The 22,692-nt window shown below is 42.5% G+C and overlaps 1 protein-coding gene across 3 annotated transcripts in view; it reads right to left on the bottom strand.

The window, feature by feature from the left end:
* SCAPER (S-phase cyclin A associated protein in the ER) overlaps positions 1-22,692 on the bottom strand; it is a 143,368-nt gene that overhangs the window by 111,865 nt on the left and 8,811 nt on the right. For 2 of the 3 annotated variants that reach the window (XM_045824868.1, XM_045824867.1), the window contains exons 4-13: positions 22,148-22,218; positions 19,768-19,965; positions 14,500-14,600; positions 11,744-11,860; positions 11,338-11,498; positions 8,595-8,851; positions 4,662-4,898; positions 1,425-1,595; positions 530-605; positions 206-323 (exon numbers count right to left, since the gene is read on the bottom strand). In XM_045824868.1, coding sequence (XP_045680824.1) covers positions 206-323; positions 530-605; positions 1,425-1,595; positions 4,662-4,898; positions 8,595-8,851; positions 11,338-11,498; positions 11,744-11,860; positions 14,500-14,600; positions 19,768-19,965; positions 22,148-22,218 — 1,507 coding nt within the window. The remainder of the gene's footprint in view (positions 1-205; positions 324-529; positions 606-1,424; positions 1,596-4,661; positions 4,899-8,594; positions 8,852-11,337; positions 11,499-11,743; positions 11,861-14,499; positions 14,601-19,767; positions 19,966-22,147; positions 22,219-22,692) is intronic. The other variant, XM_045824870.1, reaches the window with a different exon arrangement.

Consider the following 22,692-nt stretch of genomic DNA (forward strand, 5'->3'; position numbering starts at 1 on the left):
CAGTCCTCAGAGTTCTAAAAATAAACATAAAAAGTACACAAAACTAATTTCGGTCTAACGTTTTAGGGAAACACTGTCACTTCTCAATGGGTCTGAACTGTCCTGAGTAATGTGCCTTAAAATGCTGCGCAGCAACGCTGCTTAACAGTCGAGTGGCTAGTTCCCCTCCTGCGGGGCATTTCAAATTATGTTTTGGAGGCCAGACCTTTTGCGAGACGGGGAGGAGAGTTTTTCATGCATGTGAATGCCATGCCCTGGAGGTCTAGCAGGCTCCTCCTCCACAATATCCCCCCAGGACGTATTCTGGCGCCAAGATTCACGAGCTGTTCATTAAGAAGAAAACCACCGTTACTGTTCAATCACACAGTTCTGTGACACTAACAACTGAGAACAGACTTTCAAAAGGCAACAGCATTCCCACTGCAAATTATTTATTTTACATAGAAACTCATATAGTAAGATCACCTATTTTAGATCCCTCCACCTGTGTACACACACACACACACACACACACACACACACACAGTACCTTCATAGTCGGCGAGGACGTCATTCCAGTCCATGGACATGCCACAGAAAAAGACACTTCCATTGCCCATGCCGGCCTAAAGTGTGATAAGGAAAATTCAGAACAAATATTGGAACACAACCTTAAAAAACGAATTATGTGTGAAATTTTTCTCTCTGTTCCTAATATGTTTTATTTAACAAATAGTTCAAAACTAGAATAAAACGACACACTTCTTATGGTCACAATAATCACCACGTTAAAACTACCACAGTCTAAACATTTTAAGAGAAAGACAAATCTGCTTGCCACTTGATAGCAGAGACAAAGCATGTAAAATTTTTAAAAGCCCAAAAGGCCTATACTGTGATTATACCCTCTAGTACACTATACCACAGTACAATAACGTAGTATACCAGTACTCCATAAATTCTGACATCTTCAGAACATATATCAGGAGAGCTCAAGATTATCTAGTGGGCATTAAGATTTAATAGAAAAATATCTGAAACATTTACAGTTACTTTCCTTCTTTAAGAAATCCCTCTCATCGACGTCAGCAAGGCGGAGTATCATTTGCTTTTTATTAGAACAGAAAGAGTAAAATAAGGTACCTTAGGTTCTTCTCAATCTCTACAGTTGCAAGATTCAATTTCTTGATTTGTAAATGGAAAGTAACTTCTAACTGGTCAATTATCTCATATTAAAAACTCTTAGTAATGGTAAAGTGTTGAAATAAGATTTGCTATGATTTACTGTGTGTCTTCATCACACGGAATGATAATATTGTTACCGAATCTATTTTTTAAAGTAACTTCAAATAGGACTAGATGAACTCCCAGTCCTTCTTGCCCTGAGAATTTTGTCCCTGAATATACCTTTTTGAACAAGCAAATTAAAAACTCGAAAGGCTCACAGAGAAGTCACTGTCATTGTCGGTTTCGATGTTAATATCATTGTTTTCTTCGGCTTCAATCTCTCTTGTCAGCTGCTCCTCCTCTGCGATGGCGCTGGCGATGGCCTCTTCGTTGGCCTTTTCCAGACGATCCGCGAGCTCTTCCTTTTTGGCGAGGACTTCTGCCATGGACTAGAAAGTCAAAAACAAACAGAATCAAGAATCACCGCTTGATGAGAAAGTGAAGTAATCATTTCATTCTTTATATTCTACTCATGCGTTCAGTAGTATGCATAAAACCGCACTGTTCTAGAATTATATACAAACCCGGGGTCCAGGACAGGCTCAGCCACTCGCTAGCCGTGTGACTTGGAAGGTTCTAACGACCAAGAGCCTGTTTCGTGTTCTGTAAAATGGTACAATAATGCACAGCTTCCCTCCTTTACCAGACTGCGGTGTAAGAGAAACTGTGGAGTTATATACATCGCAAGTATTATTACTGACAGTGTGAATTTGATTCCCATGCAAAAATGCAAAAGTGATGGGTCAAATGTCTTTAAAAAATTATACTTTAAAAAAGGGTGTCAAACTCATTTTTCCCGGGAGCCACATCAGCCCTGCAGTTGCCTTCAAAGGGCCAATATAATTTTAGGACTGTACACGTGTAGCTGCTCCTTAACAGTTAAGTGGGAGCTCAGTGCAGCCGCCGGGTAGAAACAGGTGCAGGGCCGGACTCAGCCCACGGGCCTTGTGTTGGCCACCTGTGCTTTAAAGGGAGCACAGAATTTATGCTGTAATGGTGACGATACCTAACTTAAATACAAGCACCGTTAAGTATTACAAATAGTATACATTATAAGCATTAATTAATAAGTCCCTGTGGTAAGCTAAATATGTATAAAAATGTAGCTCCACAGTTATATTCAGAGGTTTCCATACCCCTTTCTCAACTGATAAACCAAGTACCAGAACTGGGCCCAGATACAGAAGACCTGGGCGCTGTATATCAACAATATTGACCTCGCTATTGTTCCAAGAGAAATGAAAATGCATTTCAAACAAAGACAAATGTTCATGGGGCCTTTATTCGTCACACAAAGCCTGGAAAAAAACTGTAATGTATCATCAACTGAATGGATGACCATACTGTGTCACAGGCATATAACAGAACACACTTAAAGACAATAAAAAGAATGAACTCGCCCTGGCTGGTGTGGCTCAGTGGATTGAGCGCTGGCCTGTGAACCAAAGGGTTACCAGTTCGATTCCCAGTCAGGGCACATGCCTGGGTTGTGGGCCAGGTCCCCAGTAAGGGGCACGCAAGAGGCAACCACACATTGATGTTTCGCTCCTTCTCTTTCTCCCTCCCTTCCCCTCTCTCTAAAAATAAATAAATAAAATCTTTTAAAAAATTCCAAATATTAAAGTTGAATATTTTCACATATGAACCCACTTCCACAATTGTATCCTCCTCAGACTACCTTTCCATGTAGTCTCGGAAGACCTGAAAAGATTTTCACGTTAAGAGCAGAGCTGAAAGGTGAAGTGATGATTCAGTTACCCACATGGAAGTTTTACTACTTTCACACTGTGGAATTCAAATAAATAACTGCATAGGGCATTTTTAAAATTTCCAAATGTTCAGTAAAATTTGAAATTTTAGTAAATGTGAAAAAACAGATCCGTGGCAGCTAGGTTTCCTATCAGCAGATTTTTACAGTGTTGGCAAGAGACGACCTTAAGCAGAAAGGTTCTTACAGTCGTTTTTGGCTGAAGTTTCTGTTAAATAAGAGTACACATTTTTTTTTCACACTTTAACCAGTCATGTGACAACACTATATTGAGAAAGAGAATTCTCTTGTTGCTTCTGTAACCCCCACTTAGAACCCAAACAATCACGTGCTTCTCTAGAGCAACCCATAGAAGCATCTCTGCCAAGACAGATACAAACTTCTTTAAATCTTTAAAAAAAAATTCCTCTAAGACCCGTACGAAAATATTAATATTCATATTGAAAGCAGAACTTATTTTCTTCAAGTATGTATATTTGATCCTCAAACACAGAGTTTTTAATATTCTACCACGAGCTTCTTTATATATGTGATTTAAAAAAATGAGAACTTTTAACTATTTTATGCTTATTTAAGTACGAGATCCGTTTCCACTTTTGAAATTCGATTCTCACAGAATCAATATGCAATATATGTAATATATCTAGATATGAAAAAAACATATAAATAGGACCAATTTCTACCCCACACATTAAACCCACTACTTACAGCACCACACTGATGTTCAACCTTTAAAAACATTCACACTGAAAGACCCAAGTTAAAATAAACAAATTGTTCTTTATTACTTACTAAAGGAATCTAAGTATTTGTTTTTCTCGCTACTATAAACCTTATTTCTCCCTGGAACAAGCCACGTCGTCCCACCCGTCTAGTGTTACTCCCCGTCAGAAGCGTCACCTGGCCCACTGCCCTCTGCTGACAGCATCTCTCAGCATGACGAGGCACTAAGTTCTGGAAGAACTACAGTATATGCTGGCCATTTGGAAAAGAAAATAATCTGAGTAGTTTTTCTCAACAACTTTTTACATGTGCCTATCCCCCTCTGAAAGCTGCTTTTTAAACAAAGCTAGCGTGACCTGTTCTAGATTGTCCAGGTCGAGTATCTTAGTACTAGAGTGGGAAACAGGAAGACGTGAGCAGAGGTAAGCAGTCATCCAAAAACATAAACCCACATGTAATCGCAAATCAATGCAGTTTCCAAGGTTCCATAGCGGGGATGGCCCACAAGTTTCACCTTGAACACCAAGCCCAAGCAGCTGTTTGAAGTAACGTGTGGGGAGAATTCTAACACTAGGTCCAGTGGACACCATGTCCCATCTATCGAAGTGCAGGGCAGAGGCAGACTGGCTACTGAATCAGTCTCTTAACGCTGGACTTGAACACCCTTGATCAAATCACATTCAAACTGAATGATTTTGAGCAAGTTATGTAACTTTCACAGTCTCATTTTCTTCCGCTACAAAACAAGAAGGATCTAAACCATATCAAAATGTCGGTAAGCATAAAATGTTAAAAGGAAATGATACACAGAATGCTTTGTAAGACAATGATTTGTAAAAAAAAAACAATGCTTTGTAAAGTGTAAAGTAACACATAATACAATTCATTATTGCTGTAGTTTATGCCTCAATAACAGATTATGGCTTTAATGTATTTACTCAGAATTCTGATAAGTTGTTCTTACCAAGGTAGCAGCACTCACATTTGAAACATCTGAAGAGTCCATTTCACTTTCCAGCCCTGCTTTCTCTGCTGAGGATCTGTCTTCGTTTGTGTGCAAAGCAGGTGTGTCCTCCTGCTGAGTGACCGAAACGCACTCTGTATCCACGTGAACAGCAGGTATTTCAGAAGTTCGCGCAGGACTGTCTGGTAAGGCGCTGCTGCCCGAGTTCTTGACATCATCCAAGGTACTCACTGTGAACTAACAAGATATATGTACGGAATGAGTCAGAGATTTAAAAGGAAATACTGACCGCTCCACGTCAGAAAACCCGATTCTGCTGAACTTACCAACTGTGAAGCAGCAGCTGACTGGCTGGCAGAAAACTCACCCATCCTTTTTGTGTGTTTCAAGTATAAAGGAAGAAACCATTCAGCAAGCAGCCCCAAGTGCTATCTGCACACCTACTATGGACAGGGCACTGCCTGAGTGCTTTAAAAAACTAAGCAACAGGGCCCTGGCTGGATGGCTCAGTTGGTTGGAGCATCGTCCCATACACCAAAGAGTTGTAGGTTCGATTCCCAGTCAGGGCACACACCTAGGTTGAGGGTTCAATCTCTGGTCAGGGTGCATAAAGGAGACAGCTGGTTGATGTTTCTCTCTTTCCCTCTCTCTCCCCCTTCCTCACTCTCTTAAAAAAATCAATGAACATATTCTCAGGTGAAGATTTAAAAGAAAATTAAGCAATGGATACTGTAATTATATTTTACTTTAGCAGCCTCTTCTTGATGAATACTTTAAGATATACCTCACAAAAAATCCTAGTCACAATTGTAATACTTTGTGTTATATTCGGATAACTGAAGGTATTTACATGGTTTTTGTGAAGACTGTCTATTATCAAATAAAGGCACTTTTCACCAAATACATAGTTTGAGGGCATTTTACTCCAAGATATAAAAGATGCTCTCTTTAGATAACATTGAAACAACCTCTAAGCATCTTTCATGAAGACCCAAAATAGTACATAATACCAACTTTCAGATCTAAAAGAGAAATACACCATAAAATAGTATAGATTTTGTGAGCAGTCTCATTGCACAATTCATATTCTTTAGATTTCGACATCTTCCCTTTTGCCTTTAAGAGTACTTAACACATAACCAACAGAGTGAAAACTAAAACAAATACACCACTGGATTAAGCCAAATACATGTTCATTTTTAGAAAACCGTCCAGTAAATAGAAATGAGCCTTTATTTTCACCTGCAAACAGAGCATAGAAAGAAGACTGCTGTGTTTTCCAATTATACTCAGAGTAATGAGCTCCACGTAGAACTCGAATCTAAAATTTTGAATTTGAAACTCACATCACTACTTAAATAAACATTAGACAAATATTGAGTGCAGCGGCCATAAAACCCCTGAGTTTGATTAATTATTTATATAAATATTAAACTTGGCCGAGTCTTATAAACTACTTTAAAAATTCTATTGGTCAGAGCTGAAAGTGTCCCAAAGTGCTGACTTTAGCGTGAGCATTATTTAAATTGCATCGCGGTGTTTACACTGCTGTCAACATCACCCATACATCAGTCGCCGCGGTTTATAATCTTCTTGGCAACATTTATATAAGCATTACTGATGTTTATAATACAGTCAACTCTGTTTATTAAAAAATCAATATCATTTATATAACAAAATCAAAGCCCAACTATAAAGTAATGTTGAAAAAATATATAAATATGCTAATTCCATTTTTAGAATGACAGTGGAGAAAACAAATATTATCATTAGCTTGGCCACCATCAGCTGTGAACTTTCATACTGAAATATTTAAAAAATAGTTTAATTACTCAAAAGTTTTATGTATGGGCTATTCTTCAAATTCCAAAATCATAGAAGATTTTTCTTATACTAAACCAGCAAAAATTTTACGTTATTAAAATTTACAGCTAAAACACACATTAACAAAAATGCTGGATGTTTGTTAAGTGATATAAAAAGTACTCTTTTATTTTTATATTAATCATTATTCAAGTACAGTTTTCTCCCTTTTACTCCCAATCCAGCCCACCCACCCAACCCTCCAAAAAGTATTTTTTAAAATAACTTAACCTGTATTACAAAGTTTCTTCAAGTTAGTCAACAATAACTACTGACTATTTCCTATGTATCTAGGGCTCCGCTCCACACTGTGGGAAATTAAAACACAACATAAAACACTGCCTACAAGGAGTTTCTAATCCCAAGTGGGCATGAACATACAGACATCAGAGAGTCACAGAACATCACAAACAATACAGGATTAAGAAACATTATCATCATTAAGAAGGAAAACATGGAGCCCTGACTAGATAGCTCAATTGGTTAGGGCATCGTTCTAATACACCAAGAATGCAGGTTCGATTCCCAGTCAGGGCACACACAAGAATCGACCAATGAAAGCACAGATAAGTGGACCAATGAATCAGTGTTTCTCCCTCTCTTTCTCCCTTCCTCTCTAACATAAATTTTTAAAATCCTTTATAAATAATAAAATTACGAAAAAAAGAAAACCACTGAAGTTGAGTACAGTTTCCAATAAAAGTAAATGCCCTACAGGTAAAAGGAGAGATTTTTCAAAAGCAGAAGCTATTCCAGAGTGAGAAATATCACAAATATTTTACAACCTGTTTACTTAGCCCGTGTGTCATACCAAAGAATAACTCATATTTCATTAGTCATTTTACATAAAATTACACCCACAGAGCATGAACTTTATGCAGACAAGTATCTAAAAAATGCATCCCTGGTGGAGGTGGAAGAGGGCAGAGGGGGATACATGGTAATGTAAAAAATACAAAAAAACAATGTAAAAAAACAAATAAATAATGCATTCCTTCATCAAACAAGTACAAAATTCAAATGGACTATCATACAATACTAAAAATATTCATTTTAAAGAATTATACTGACTATTAGCCAAGTACGCCACACCTGGACTGCAGGGAGCAGGAGCAGAACAGGCTGAAAACAACCCTGACTTCCCGCAGCACCTCGGGTGACAGTCCGCACGAAGCAGGAGGACACCACTGACGCCCGGTCGTCCAGGTCAGCCGCGAGCTGGGCCACCCCGACAGCAGGGGCCTCCAGAAGCGACGCGCAGGACGACCACCGTGTTTCGGCCTGAGCTGCACACGCTCCTGTGCAGTGCCGCACGGGAACGTGCTGAGGACACTGCAGTGACCGTGGGTGGTGGCGGGGGCACTGGACTCGGCGGGGCACTTCGTCGGGCACACAGATGTCTAATCACTAGGCTGTACCCCCGAAACTCACATAACATTGTACAGCTACTGCAACAGAAATTTTTTTCAATCTTTTAAAACTGCATAAGCTAAACTAAATAACGAGCAAACAAACTCGTTTAGAATACCTGTAGAATAAAGGGTATTCTACAAAGAAAACTGCAGTGTAGTCTTCAAAATATTAATGTCATAAAAAACAAAGACTGATATTACAGAAACAAAGCCAAACACCATGTGCGATTCTAGATTGGACCCTGGATCGAGGGAAAAATTCTACGAGGACTTATTGGGAGAACTGGAAGATTCTGAGTAGCTACCATAAGGTCATAATATCATGTAACTGTCAAATCCCCTCAGTTTTATCGTTATAATGTGGTTCTTCGGAAGTCTTCCTTTCCCTCAGAGACACACGCTGTGTTGCTGGGAGGAGCGGGGTCATGATGCAGCACGTCTGTGTGACATGTGAGCAGAGAGAAAACATGCAGCACAACGTGAACCTGCGCATCTGGGTGAAGCGTACAGGAGGGCTCACTGTTCTAGTCTAGCAACTTTTCTGTAGGTTTGAAACTTTTCACAATAAAGAGTTAAAAATGAGGGAGAAAGATAAGGCAGCCCAGCATATGCGTATCCCTTATAAAGATCCAGCACGAGGACTTTCGGAATGTACTACCTGGGTTCTCTCCGCGAGAGGGTGGTCACAAGAGTGCAAGGAGTCTTTGGGCCGCGGTTCTGCAGGCTGATGCGGTCCGTCTCCGACAAGTCCCCCTCGGTGCACGCTGTCCTCTGGCGAGAGACCTGCGTTCTCCTTGTCGCTGTCATCCTTCGACCTCGAGGCCGGTGCTGAAACCTTGGGCACGGCCGCAGCCGACCGGGAGCGCACCGGCCGGCCTCTCTGCACCGTCTCCCACCCTTCAGCATCTTTCCGTTCTGTGCCATTGAGGGAAGAAAAGAATACAAAATTCCTTAGATGATAAAAATTTTCAGAAACCTGTAAATTAAAATATTTTCAATATAATTCCCAATAAGTACAAGTAAAATACTAACGCGACACTAATTATTATGCAGGATGTACTGTGTGTTTGTCTACACACACACACACACACTGAGCCTCTTATCTAACTCCACTGTGGGGTCAGGATTAATCCTATCCCACAAACATTTTTTAAAAATTATCCCTATTCTATAAACAACAAAACTGAGATTTAGATTAAGACTGACTTGATGCCACATGGTCAGAAAGAATGCTTACACAGCGGGAGTGCTTCCGTGTGCGCCAGCCCTCTTCTGAGGGCTGTACACACAATTACACGTCTAACCTTCATGTACGCCCTGTGAGCACTGTCACCTCCACTTCACCAGCAAGGAAACTGAGACAAAGAGAGTTTCAGGCCCTGGCTGGTGTGACAGGGAGAGAGAGAGAGAGAACGCATCCATCGGTTGTCCCCCCATTGCTGCTTTCTCGTATGTGCTCGCACCAGAGACGGAAGCCTCAGCCGTGGCTCTAACCACATAAGCCACTCGGCCGTGGGACCTTCCATGTGGATCTGCATATGGATTCTGCAGTTACAGCCATGACAAAGTGGCCTGGATCAAAATTAACCTTCTTTCCTCCAAACTATACAAGCTAGGCAAAATACATGAACGAACTATCTAAAGCCCCTGGAAAGCACGCAACCGAGGCCAGATCGGAGAAACTATAATCCCCAAGAAAAAGGACGGACAAGCCCAGGGGATCCCCATTCAGCCCGGAACGCTCCCTGAAGACACCTGGAACTCTCAGGGCCGGGCAAGGGGGCCCCGTGGGGACCAGCGGTCCGGCCTCGCCGACACAGACACTGGAGTTCAGCAAGTCTGAAGCAGCTGGGACTCCGGAGGCAAGACCCCTGGAGAGGGCAGCTGCAGGACGGGAGGCCCCACATCTGCCTCCAACCTCCCCTCAGAGGTCTGACAACGGCCAGGCACTGCGCACGCGGCAGCCAGGACGCGAACGAGCTGCGCAGGGCTGCAGCCCTGCACCGGGCGGAGGCGGCAAAGGCTGGGAAACGGGGACGCAGGGGCCTTGGCAAACATCCCCGGTTTCCAGCTGACACCCCAAAAAGAATAAAGACAAAACTAAAACATATCCATTTTAATAAAACCTCAAACCAAACTTTGGCAGAATTGAAGTGATCTGCTTGTACTCTTTATCTTCTTGCCAAAATAGAAGAATAATATGTTTAGAAGGCTCTGTAATTTTTAATATACCATATTAAACATTTGAGTAAATATTATGCGGCTGGCTATGAAACAAGATCAAGTAACTGAAAACCTCCCAAAAATGTTTTTAAAGTAACACCTGGCTGATGTGGCTCAGTGGATTGAGAGCCAGCCTGCAATGCAAAGGGTCACCGGTTCAATTCCCAGTCAGGGCACAGGCCTGGGTTGTGGGCCAGCTCCCCAGCAGGGGGCGCACGTGAGCAGCAACCACACATTGATGTTTCTCTCCCTCTCTTTCTCCCTCCCTTCCCCTCTCTCAATAAATAACAAATAAAATCTAAAAAAATAAATAAAGTAACAAATCCACAGGTAATTTAGCTATTTTACTTTTCAGACAGACTTTTAAAAATAACTATTACTAATATATTCAAGAAAATATGGATTCAACATACAAAACAGAGAAGACATATCAATAAAAAGTTTCCAGATTGAAGCATCAAAAAAAAAAAAAAATGGGAAATAACAAGCATTATTTGTTAGACATAGTACATCAGGTTCATTAATGAGGTTGTTTATACTTTTAGTGATTTTTCTCTATTTGTATTACCAGTTGTTGCAACAGTTAAGTTAAAAGCTCCCAATATAAGTAAAGATTTTTCAATTTTCTCCCTCATTTGTCAGTTTTGCTTTACATATTTTAAAAATATGACATTTGCATGTATATATAAATTTAGATTTTCTCCCTGTTAAAATGACCCTTTAACACTTAAAAAGTACCTCTTTGAAACATTTCTTCTCTACTTTGTCTATTTTTTTTATATTAGAGCAACACCAGATTTGATTTAAATAACATTCAGATACTCATGAAGTAACACAGTAGCATATGACTTAAAGTGCATACTGCCTAAAAAATGAAGTAGCCTATTATTTTTCTTTAAGTCAAAAGAGTTGCAAAGGACCTATCCTACAAATAAACTGACAAAAGCATTCATTCTCCTTAGAGTTTATGCAGGGCAAACCTGAGACTAGAACGATCTCCTTATGCTTTCATATAGGTTTTAAGATTATTTTATGGTTTTATGTAGGACAGACTAATATCATGTAAATGCTGTAAAAGGATAATTATATAATGCTGTCAGCTCCAATTCCAAATAAAACTATTTCCATATATACCCGCCTGTCTACCACATAAAAAAGAGTGGTTCAAAGTCACTTGCCATTTTTGCAGGAAGTCTTCTGCACTGTCATTGGTGAGCAAGACTGAGCAGGTGCCGCATCCGGAGAAGCAGTCGAGACTGTGTGATGAGCCTTGACCTTGTCAGCCCAGCTAACACCTGTGGGAGCCAGGCGGGGAGCAGCCACCGCACCTGGTGAAGCCCTGCAGCGGAAACGTCTGCTGCGTTAATAAATCTAGTAAGGGTTTACATTTTCACATGTTATATTTCCTAAAGTTAAACTTTTCCTCTCCTGAGTTTTATTCAAACAATTGCAAACACATATGCAACCATATAAATGGGCATTTTTGTAACAGAATATCAGTTTTATAGTACTTTAAGTGCATTATCTGCAGAAAACAATTTACTGTAATAAAAGCCTTAGTAGGTTTCTTTGAGTTCATCTCACCCAAAATTTAAGCTTCTCCGAGCATTTGATGCTGCGCTGATTCTGTCCGTCGATGGACTCGCAATCACAGGACGCCCTGGAGACATCTTCTTGACTTCCCAGGCCAGCGAGGTCGGTCTGCCAGGTCAAGACCCACAGATGAAACGGACGAAAGGGGAAAACCTAACCTCTTCTGTTGGTCCCACCTCCCCCTGGGGAACCGCTGACCAGAAGGGGGCCGCAGCAGCAGTAAGCAGTCACTGATGACGCAGGGTCAGGATCCCCCACCCACGCCAGCTCAGCAAACAGCCCTGCTCGCCAAGAAGGGACCACGAGGTACAAAGACATGACATCTGGAGTACTCATGTTTTAAAAGCCTCCACACACCCAGCTGAAAACCCATTTAAAAATGTGGCACAACGGTACTAATTCAGGCTACTTGTGTCCAGTGTCCAGGAGAACTAAGTACATAGAACTGAGATCAAGACGGAGACACAGGGCTGAGGGTTACGTGAAGAATACGCAGGGAACCACGAAGCCTCCTTCCTCCCCGTCAATTGCCCATGCAGCTGGGGGCGGACACGCCGCTGCTCTGCGGCAGGAAAGCTGCCTCCTCCTCCCTCACGGGCCCCACGGCCGGGGTTACAGTCCCCACTGAAAAGCTTTCCTTCTCCACCCCTCTGCCCTCGGTCAGACCTCCACACCTCCCCATAGTCTCTGTGCCTCTTACTCTCCACTCAATCTAGTGACTGTGATTTTTTCTCTCATTAAAAAGTGATATGGATTGCCAGGAAACAAGAAGATTCAGAGAAAAGATTATCCAAATCAAGTCTAAAGCTTCTGGCAATCTACTGCCAAATCACCTTCCAGAACGGTTTAACAAATTGTACCGCCACCAGATGGTAGGTGCCCATTTCCCGTGAACCCTGCCAGCAGCTGGTATCTTGTTTTAGGAATTCCACTGGCTTGTGAAAAGACAGCACGGCCAGCGAAGTCGAACACATTTACTGCCTGGCACTTCACAGGAAGAGTCTGCTGACCTCTGAGCCAGAGCTGATGACGGCTTCTTCCTACAGGAGCCTCAGTAAAGGTGTTCAATTTTTTTTAATCATTGGTAAAATGGTATTTGTTTTTGTTTTTAAAATTTTATGTGTTTATTATTATTATTACTGAGGCTGAATTTTTTTAACAACCATTTTAATTTCTTCTCTTAGGATGTGCACGCTGGTATCCTTTCCTCATTTTTTCCCACTGGGATTTGTACAATTTCTTTTTTTTTTAAGATTTTATTTATTTATTTTTTTAGGGAGGGGAGAGGGGGAGAGGGGGAGAGGGGGAGAGGGAGAGAGAAACATCAATGTGCAGTTGCTGGGGTTATGGCCTGCAACCCAGGAATGTACCCTGGCTGGGAATTGAACCTGGGACACTTTGGTTCCCAGCCCGAGCTCAATCCACTGAGCTATGCCAGCCAGGGCTGGATTTGTACAATTTCTTAATTGATTGGAAATCATTTAACTACTATTACTACTATGGCTACAAATCCTTGGAGTTACATGATGTACCTATTTCACTTTTAATTTTAGTATTTAGAAAAGCATATTTTCAGCCCTGGCTGGCATAGCTCAGTGGATTGAGTGTGGGCTGCAAACCAAAGCATCGCAGGTTCAATTCCCAGTCAGGGTACACGCCTGGGTTGCAGGCCATGACCCCCAGCAACCACACATTGATGTCTCTCTCTCTCTCTCCTTCTCCCTACCTCTCTAAAAATAAGTAAATAAAATCTTTTAAAAAAAAGAAAGCATATTTTCTTTCTATTAAACAAGCCTATGAATATTTTCCTTTGTGCTTCTTACTTTTTCATAGAGTCCTTATCCACAATAAAAACATATAAGCATTTATATTTTCTTCTCTACATATGTACAGTTGCAGCTTTTATACTTAAGTCTGAAGCCTGGGTGAAATGAAATTTGAGGAAGGCAGACTAAATAATGCCATCCACAGGGAACTCAAGGTTGCTCTCTGTATCTGTGAGCTCCCTCAGGAAGCGAGGAGGAGAAATGCTGTTGACTGGTCGAAGGATGAAGAGGCGCTTCACGCGTGTTTTTGGAGAGTGGCTGTTAGGCTTGGCCTTGGCTCAGAATCTTTCTCCAGGCAATCAAGCCTCAAAACAGCCACTGCTGGCTGCCTGGAGTTTGCAAGCAAGAAACAAAGATCTGTTGAATAGTTAGCTTTTCTTACACATTCGTGGTTACATTACAGAAACTCAAGCTAAATTTAAAACGGGGGGAAAGTAAATAAAGATATGTCATAAGGAAATAAACTGTACAAGGTGAAGGACATCCAAGGGGAGGGGGACTAGAATCAGGACTCGTGAGGATTAGACCTAGAGGAGACAGGCTTTAAAGCAACACTCTTAAATTCTCAACAACCCACTATACCCTTTAAATACTACTTCTGCATCCTCCATGAAATCATTCCTGGTCTACCCCAAAAAGATATGACCCTGTCCTTTTCTGAACACCTGCAACAGTTTTTTTTGTAGCAGTAAGTTCTGTTTTACCCTACCGTTAGACTCAAAATTCATGAGAGCAGAAAATGTACCACATTCAGCAGTTAATTGTCTGCACTGGAAAAAAAGTGGCTTGCACTAGTAGGTATCAAATAAATATGTTACTACTAAGTTGAATGAGAGATGCTAAGGTCAAGTTCATTGTCAATTTCAATGACGGCTTTAGAAAATGCTGGCAGCTTTCACCATAAAGACCCGAGTTCATTACCTGCTTTGAGCATCCGTCTTCTCCAGCTTTTCCTGAAGTTGAATCCAGTCAATCAGTGCTTTGAAATCTCTTACGTAGTTATCCAGCATCATTAGCACCTCCTAACAGAAAACAACACACATCATATTCCATTCTTACACGAAAAAGCACTGTAGAGTGAAGGAAGCTGCAAAATCTACTGATTTGGTTTTCTTGGCTTTTGTTTTATTTTCACTCGTACTATTTGCCAAGAAATTAGTGAAGCTGAGAATCTAAAGACCACGAGATAGTACTGGTCTCCTTTTTTCAGACCTCCAGAATGACCATTCTTTCAACCTTTTTTATTGTGAGGTTAATAAGCAGAAAAATGCACAAGACACAAGTGTACAGGTAAATTATTTCACAGCAAACACGCAGGCAACCACCACCCCGGATGAAAACGGAACAAGGCCAGTCTCTCAGAATTCCCTGTTGTCCCCTCCCTGTCGCCGCTTCATCCCTCTCCAAGGTACCCACTGCTTTGACCTTTAGTAGTTTCATTCTGCCTATTTCGGAATTCATATAAATGAACTCATAGAGTATTATTTTGTGGCTCCTTTTGTACATCTGTTCACTAGGTTCATCTATATTTCAGAGTGTACCTGCAATTCACTAACTGTTGATGTCCAAGGTCACTAGTGAAACAGCATTCTTCACATGAATATTTATTTATCCAATCAACTGCTGATGAATACTCGGGTGATTTCCGAATTCCAGATATTACAAATTACATGCTGTCACTCATGTGGATGTCCTCTGCACACACATACGCATTTCTGTTGAGTGAAACTGCTGATCCGCAGGGTCAGTGCACGTTCCACTGTAGCACCAAATCCCGACCCGTCTCCCGGAGAGGCTGCTGCCGACCGGCAGTGCACCGGGTCTGCCTCTCCGCACAAGCTCTGCAACGCCGGTCGGCTCCCGTCTGACCCGGGACAGCCACCCTCCCAGATGTGAGCTGGTGCCTCGTTGTTGTGCTGACTTGCACTTCCCTTGTGGCTAGTGACGTTAAGCATTTTTTCTTCTATCTGTGGGCCATCTGTATGTCTTCCTTGGAGAAATACCTGTGCAGGTCCTCTGCTCCTTTAATCAAATTGTCCGGCTTGTTTTCTTGTTAACTTGCGTGTGTTCCACACCAGCCAAGACGAGGGAACACCAGGTGGCCTTCGACACACGACTGGATGAACAGGCGCGATCCACACGCGCAGGGGACTACTCCGTGGTCGATACAGACGTGAAATGTTGCCATTCGTGGCCACACGGATGACTCTTGAGAGTATTAGGGCAAGTGAAGTCAGTCGGATGGAAAAGGAAAGAACCGTAAACTGCACTCGTGTGTGAGATATAAAACAACAAGCAACACACACACACAAAACCAGACACACGGGCACAGACAACAGAATGGTGGGTGCCAGAGGGGGAGGGGGCTGGAGGAAGGTCAAAGACAGTAGCGGGGGTCACGTACAAGGTAATGGAAGGGGAGTAGGCTTTGGGGGTTGAAGACATAATAGAGTATGCAGGTGTTCCATTATAAAGTTGTATACCTGAAATTTATGTTATTAAATAATGTCACCCCAAGAAATCTAATTTTTAAAAATGATCATCTGCTTTATAAATACATCGCTGTTACATAACCAAGTTTTAGACTGACTTTCTAGTATCAGTGGTACCCAAAGACCTCAACACTTTCAGTTATAAACATTTTTAAAAATATAGCTACACTTGGGAAATCAGGCCCAACACTAATATTAAACGTACACCTAGTTACGCACAAACAAAATACAGTACCGATCTCACTTTAGTCACAAAACTTATATTCTACTTCAAAATTAGACTCTGAACAAAGAAGTTTTGTTTCTTTCGTGTAAACGTGATCCTTACCGCCAAATCACTGATAATGACAGTCTTCTACAGTCAGGAAAAGGAAAAATGTAAAGATTTAGTTGGCTTCCTTTTCTCAATTCTACTAACTCAAATTCTTTAATTAAATTCATTCGACCTAAATCACCTACATTGGAGCACAGAAAGATCTAATCCGGAATAATTTATTCCATAAGGCTCTGAATGTCCCTGCTGGAGGTCGAGGAGGCGCTGGAGGAGGAGGAAAACCACCCTTCCCTGGACGCGAGCATCAGCAGCTGCACCTCTGATGCCAGCCGCCCCGAGAAAGGGCGCTTGGTGGCTTCAACAACCTATTGCAAGGGATGTTTAGCTCGGCGCTATCAGGAGTGATCAGAGGGGTACCACGCAGCGGAAACCCGAGCCCTGTTTCACGAACGAGGGAACACAAGCAGGACATGCAGCTGGAGCAGCCCCGCGGTCACTGATGCACGTCCTCCTCCCCACGGCGCGGAAGGCCACTTTGTCAGGCAGGATGAAGCCGAACAAAAGTGCTTCTGAAAGTAACGTTATAGGCATTCAGATAAGTACATATAGATGTACAGCTAAAATTACCAATTAGTTTACCAATTGGCTGCAACGGATTTGATTGGCTGGTAATTAATTCTAGTGACTGGCGCTCAGTGCAGGACGGTCGGCGCCGCCGCTTTGTCCTGCTGACACACAACACCAGAGCACCGGAGAACAGGCCCCTGGGCCCAGGACGCTGGCGGCACCCGCCAACCCCGCTCCAGGCGTGGGCACAGCGGCGGACTCCAGCGGCGGGGGGTGGAGACACGCATCCCGTGAGAAGTCAGTGATAACGGGGGCCTTACAAAAGAAAGGGCTTCACCAAAGGGAAACAAGTTTTTAAGAGCATGATTTTTAAGAAAGCTCTTAAAGCATTAAGAATGATTTTTAAACCTGTTTTTAAAGCTACTAATGGAAGAGTAATTCAAACTGGAAATCATCTGAAAGCAAACCGGCACGTGGCCCACTTTCCACACTGTGACCAGCATTGCTCGCAGTCACCATCACGAGCACCCGCCCCTCCCCAAACCCTCCTCAGAACACGGAACACGCCGAGAGGGTGGCTCCCACCGCCCTGCCTGGGCGCCCCGGCACCCGCCCCCCTGCCCACACGGTGAGGGAGACGGGGACGGGGCGCTGGCGGCAAGAGGACGGTTTTGGCGGACGGTCAGTTCTCACGAGTCCTGCGGACGCGACTGCTAGCGCGACAGACACATCCCCAGACTGAAGAGTGGGGGCGTCAGCCTCTCTGGGTCACAGAGACGCGCCCTGAGCTACTTCTGCCTCTGGCTGACACAGAAAACACACTTTTCACTGCCACGTTCTACTTACGTGAATTACGTAACCTGGCCATTACTAACTGCATTTTACACATGAGACAAGGAACTGGGCTGTGGCTATTTAACTAAAAAAAAAAACACAAATAGGGATAAATCTTGTTAGTAAGCAGATCTTCTGCAAATCAAGGGTTGAATCCACATTTAGAATGGGAGGAAAAACCTGGGTTATGCGTCTCACAAAGACACTAATCAAAAGAGATAATGTACGGAAGGGCTTGTGTCAAAGAAGAGAGAGAAACAAAAAACAAACTCTGGGCACTATGCATCCAGCACTCGCTTCGGCCAAACGCTGTGCTCTGTCTGTTTATATCCCTACCTGCAAATCCTGGGTGTGCGGAGCAGCAGAGCTGGGTACGAAAGTAACTTTTAAGCTCCTGGACTTTATTTCTCAGCATAAGCCTTTGAACGTCTCGGCACAGCACAAACAAGAGGACACACCTCTACACCCCTCTGACTTGGTGAAAACCTTCTCCGTTCCTAAAACCTACAACCTGAACAACAAGCTCCTACTGCTGTTGAGCTTTCACTGAGTTTTGGGTAGTCGAGGGTCAGAGCCGGAAAATAAAGCCAGTGTCTCGTGGCCACGCGCAGCTTCCTCAAAGACAGCGTCAGAGAACAGGGCGGGAGCTCCCACTGCTCCTCACAGAGGCACGATTACAATGGGTCAAGTTCATATCTAGTAAGAAGTGGACACTTTACACACACATTTTATTTCCTCAACCTACACTCTGTTATTTTTCAACATAAAATCACACCATCTGCTAATGTGAGTGATCTAGGGATGACCCAGAGATTACCTAGACCCACATGCTCATTTACTGTCAGAACCTCTCCTCTAAGAGTCAGTCCCACAGGGCTTTCTACCACACCACGCTGAGCCACTAAACTCCCAGAATATGATTTTGCTTAAAAACATTTATCTTTTTAAAACAATAGAAATTTTATATGCTTAATATAACAGTATTACTTGTGACAAACCATAAATTTGGATGAGTTCAATTATTGTTCATTCTAAAAACTTGCTTCTGATGAATCATATTTTTAAGCTTAAAACCTGTTTTGGTTGTTTCCAACTTTAAAGGAAATGCAGCTGCTATCTCGACATGTAAATATTCCTTGACCCTACGTACATTTCAAAGGTTAAGTAATGAACTCCAGGTTTTCCAACCCTGTTCACTACAGAAACAGAAGACGCTACCTTTGTAATATTTCCATAAAGATGTATCACTCCTGGTTTTTCTCAAAACAATTTCATGCAGTATGAAGTAATATAGTACATACTTTGTATTTACTAAAAGGCCAGGTTTTTAAGTGAATTTTTAGAGACAGCTAATGCTGTGTATCTGTCTAATATCCTGTTGCAAACACAAACAGGAACACAACGCACTGACGACACTCCACTCCCACCCAGGACTGTCCACGGCCGGCCATCAATCTCCCTTCTCCCTGACCGCAGTGAGTCAGGACAGAGATCAGGACCTCAGCGGACAGGGAGCGATGTCCAACTCAAGACATTAAACACGAAACCAAAGAATGTGACCATCTCACTAGCGCCACCTGGCGCACCAAGGCAGAATGGAGAACAAGAGGGATTTTTCGTAAGCAACTGTGCCTGTGTGTGCGTGTCCACCCCTCGGACTTCTTGCCCAGGACTGCGTATCAAGGCAGCTTTCTACCGAATCTTGCACATAATGAGGCAATGCAAACGACAGCGACCACCGAAGTGCCCTGGGAAAATCAACAGCAGGAAATACCCGCAGCACTCACGGAGGCAGCACGCGGAGCCGTGGCTGCCAGGGGTGTGGGGGGGAGGGAGAGGCTGGTCAGAGGGTACACACTTTCACCTGTACCCTCTGAGTTTGTTTTAGGGACCTCATGTGCAGCACGGTGCTCCAGTTAATATTACAGCATGACACGCTGAGGTAAACGATCAAGTCAGGGGTGGCCAGATCTATTTGAATCTGGACTCAAACAGATTACAAAGCCTCAAAGTGAAACTTACCTTACATTCCACCACACTCTGATCTGATTCACAAGTTACATAGATTTCATCCACTGCCCGGCGAAGATTGTCAAACAGAAACGCCCAGTATCTAGCTCTTAGATCAATTTTACGAGGGTGCCTTGTTTTAGTGGGACTTTTATCAAAGTGTTTCTCTCCCGTTGTAGACGATGTTATCTTACAGTCTCCTGCAGTGTGCTGAAAATAAAACAATACATTAAAAAATTTTTTTAATCCTCCAGGGATTGTATAATTACAATGAAGCACATTTTTCTGTTTTTTTCTTTATCCTTACCCAAGGACATTTTTTAATAATTAAAAAGATATTTATTGATTTGAGAGAGAGAAAGAAACACCAATGTGTGAGAGAAAGATCGACCACTTGCCTCCCATCCGTGCCTCGACCCAGCCCGCGGTGGCAACAGCAAAGAGCCTGGAAACACGGAGGCAGTGGAGGTGGCCTGCTACCCCCACCCACCCCCCACCACCCACCAGTGCCATCTGCATACTACGGGGATGCTGCCCAAGTCCCACGAGACCCCAGACGCAGCAGGGGAACCACCATCCCAGTGGCTATACTGCAGCAGCAGGGACACCAGCAGCAGTAAGGAAGGCACCAGTGACTCCTGGGGGCTCAAGCAGCAACCACGAGGGCACCTGTGACACCTGTGGAACAGACCCTGCAGCCAGGAAGTGGTGGCTATCAAATCTAACCCGAGTCAGTCAGCTCAGGTAAGAGAAACTAAAAACACATCCTACAGCGCCACCTACTGGAAAACAAAAAAGGCCTCCAATTACCAACCTAAAGAGTTGGTAGGTTAAAAAAAAAAAAAGGCTTTACAACTAAATAAGAAAGTTGTTCACTATCTCAAATGCATTTGCTGAGGAAAAACCCATCAAGCACCATGAACAATCACAGTAACACAGGATCACAAAAAGACAATGACGATCCTCCAGAACCCAAACTCAAAGCCATGGAAGCTGTGATCCCAATGTCAGAGAATTCAAAATCAGTACCATGAAGAGACTCAAGGAGATAAAAGAAAACCCAGAAAGGCAGCCCGACGGTCTCAGGAATAAAATTAACAAACAGAAAAAGCACTTTACCAAAAGCCTGAAACTACACAGAAGGAATCAAACAGAAACTCTGGACCTGAAGCACTCAGTGAATGAGAGGAAGGATGCAGTAGGAAGCACTGGGAACAGGGCAGACCACACGCCAGAGAGGACAGGAATCTAGACATGACTCCCACGGAAGAGGAGAGAGACCTGAGATCTGTCTGCCTCCAGGAGAAAGGGTGACACCGGACAACGGGCACCCCCAGAACGAGGGGGAAGAAACGGGGCAACGAACAGAAAGTCTGTTTCAACAACTGACAGATGAGAACTTCCCAAACCTGGAGAAGGAGCTGGACATACAAGTACAAGAAGCTAATAGAACAACTAATTATCTCAACACAAAAAGACCTTCTCCAACACATTATATTAAAGTTGTTAATAGTCAACGATAAAGAAAGAATTCTAAAGACAGCCAGGGGAAAGAAAAAATCCAGTAACCTAAATAAGAATGGCATATTCCAAATACTGAAAGATGAAAACTGCCAACCAAGAATAATTTATCCATCAAAGTTATCCTTCAGACATGAAGGAGAAATAAAGGCTTTGTCTAACAAAAGAAAAAAGAAGAGAAAAAAAAAGGAAAGCTGACGGGGAATTCCCCACCACAAGACCTGGCTTACAAAGAATGCTGAAGGGAGCTCTTCTGTCAGAAAGGAAAATGCAGAAGTACAGAAAAGTTTGACAAGGTGATAAATAGAGATTATTAGAAAATTGCAACTATTATAGAATGGAGTGTTAAAAACGTAACTATTAGCCCTGGCTGGCGTAGCTCAGTGGATTGAGCGCAGGCTGCGAACCAAAGTGTTGCAGGTTCGATTCCCAGTCAGGGTACATGCCTGGGTTGCAGGCCATGACCCCCAGCAACTGCACATTGATGTTCCTCTCTCTCTCTTTCTCCCTCCCTTCCCCCTCTAAAAATAAATAAATTTTAAAAATCTTAAAAACAAAACAAAACAAAAAAAAACACATAACTATTGCCCTGGCTGGTGTGGCTCAGCAGATTGAGCACCAGCCTGTGAACCAAAGGGCACATGCCTGGGTTGTGAGCCAGGCCCCCAGTGGGGGGCATGAGAGAGGCAACCACACATTGATATTGCTCTCCCACTTTCTCCCTCCCTTCTCCTCTCTCTAAAACTAAATAAATAAAATCTTTTAAAAAAGAAAGTTACACTAGATTTATACATGAAAATAAAATATACAATATTCATATCTTAAAAAAAATAAACTCTTTAACTAAAATGAAAAGTTGCATATGTTGTACCTGTTTGGTAGTTTTATGAGTGCCTTGAATTGTCCTCTTTGATTTTCCACCAGCTTGACATTTTGATTTTCCTTCAAGAATAAACATAAATATAAAGATCAACAAATAGCTAATACAACATAAAATCAAACCACACAAATCATTCAAGCATATTAATACATAACCTCCTTCTATGCTACTGAAGAGCAATCTGAACTACTGATGGAATAGAAAACAAATTTCTCAAGTCCCAGAGACTACTTTCATTGAACAGCTTTCTCAGAAGAGGAGTAAATCAACTTCTTAAGGAAGTCAGATATTCTAACAACTTAAAAACAAGGTCGCCCTGGCTGGGTTGCTCAGTTGGTCGGGGTGCCATCTCAATACGCCAAGGTTGCAGGTTTGATCCCCAATCAGGGCACATGGAAAAAATCAACCAATGAGAGCATCACTAAGTGGAACAACAAATCACTGTTTCTGTCTCTCTCCAATCAATAAAAAAATTTTTAAATAAATAACAGCAAGGTCAAATAAAAAACTTCAACCAAAAAAACTGAGTTGAGATA

The sequence above is a fragment of the Phyllostomus hastatus genome, unplaced genomic scaffold (assembly GCF_019186645.2).
Source record: "Phyllostomus hastatus isolate PE091 unplaced genomic scaffold, TTU_PhHast_1.1 phas_scaffold_555, whole genome shotgun sequence".
Lineage (NCBI taxonomy): Eukaryota > Metazoa > Chordata > Mammalia > Chiroptera > Phyllostomidae > Phyllostomus > Phyllostomus hastatus.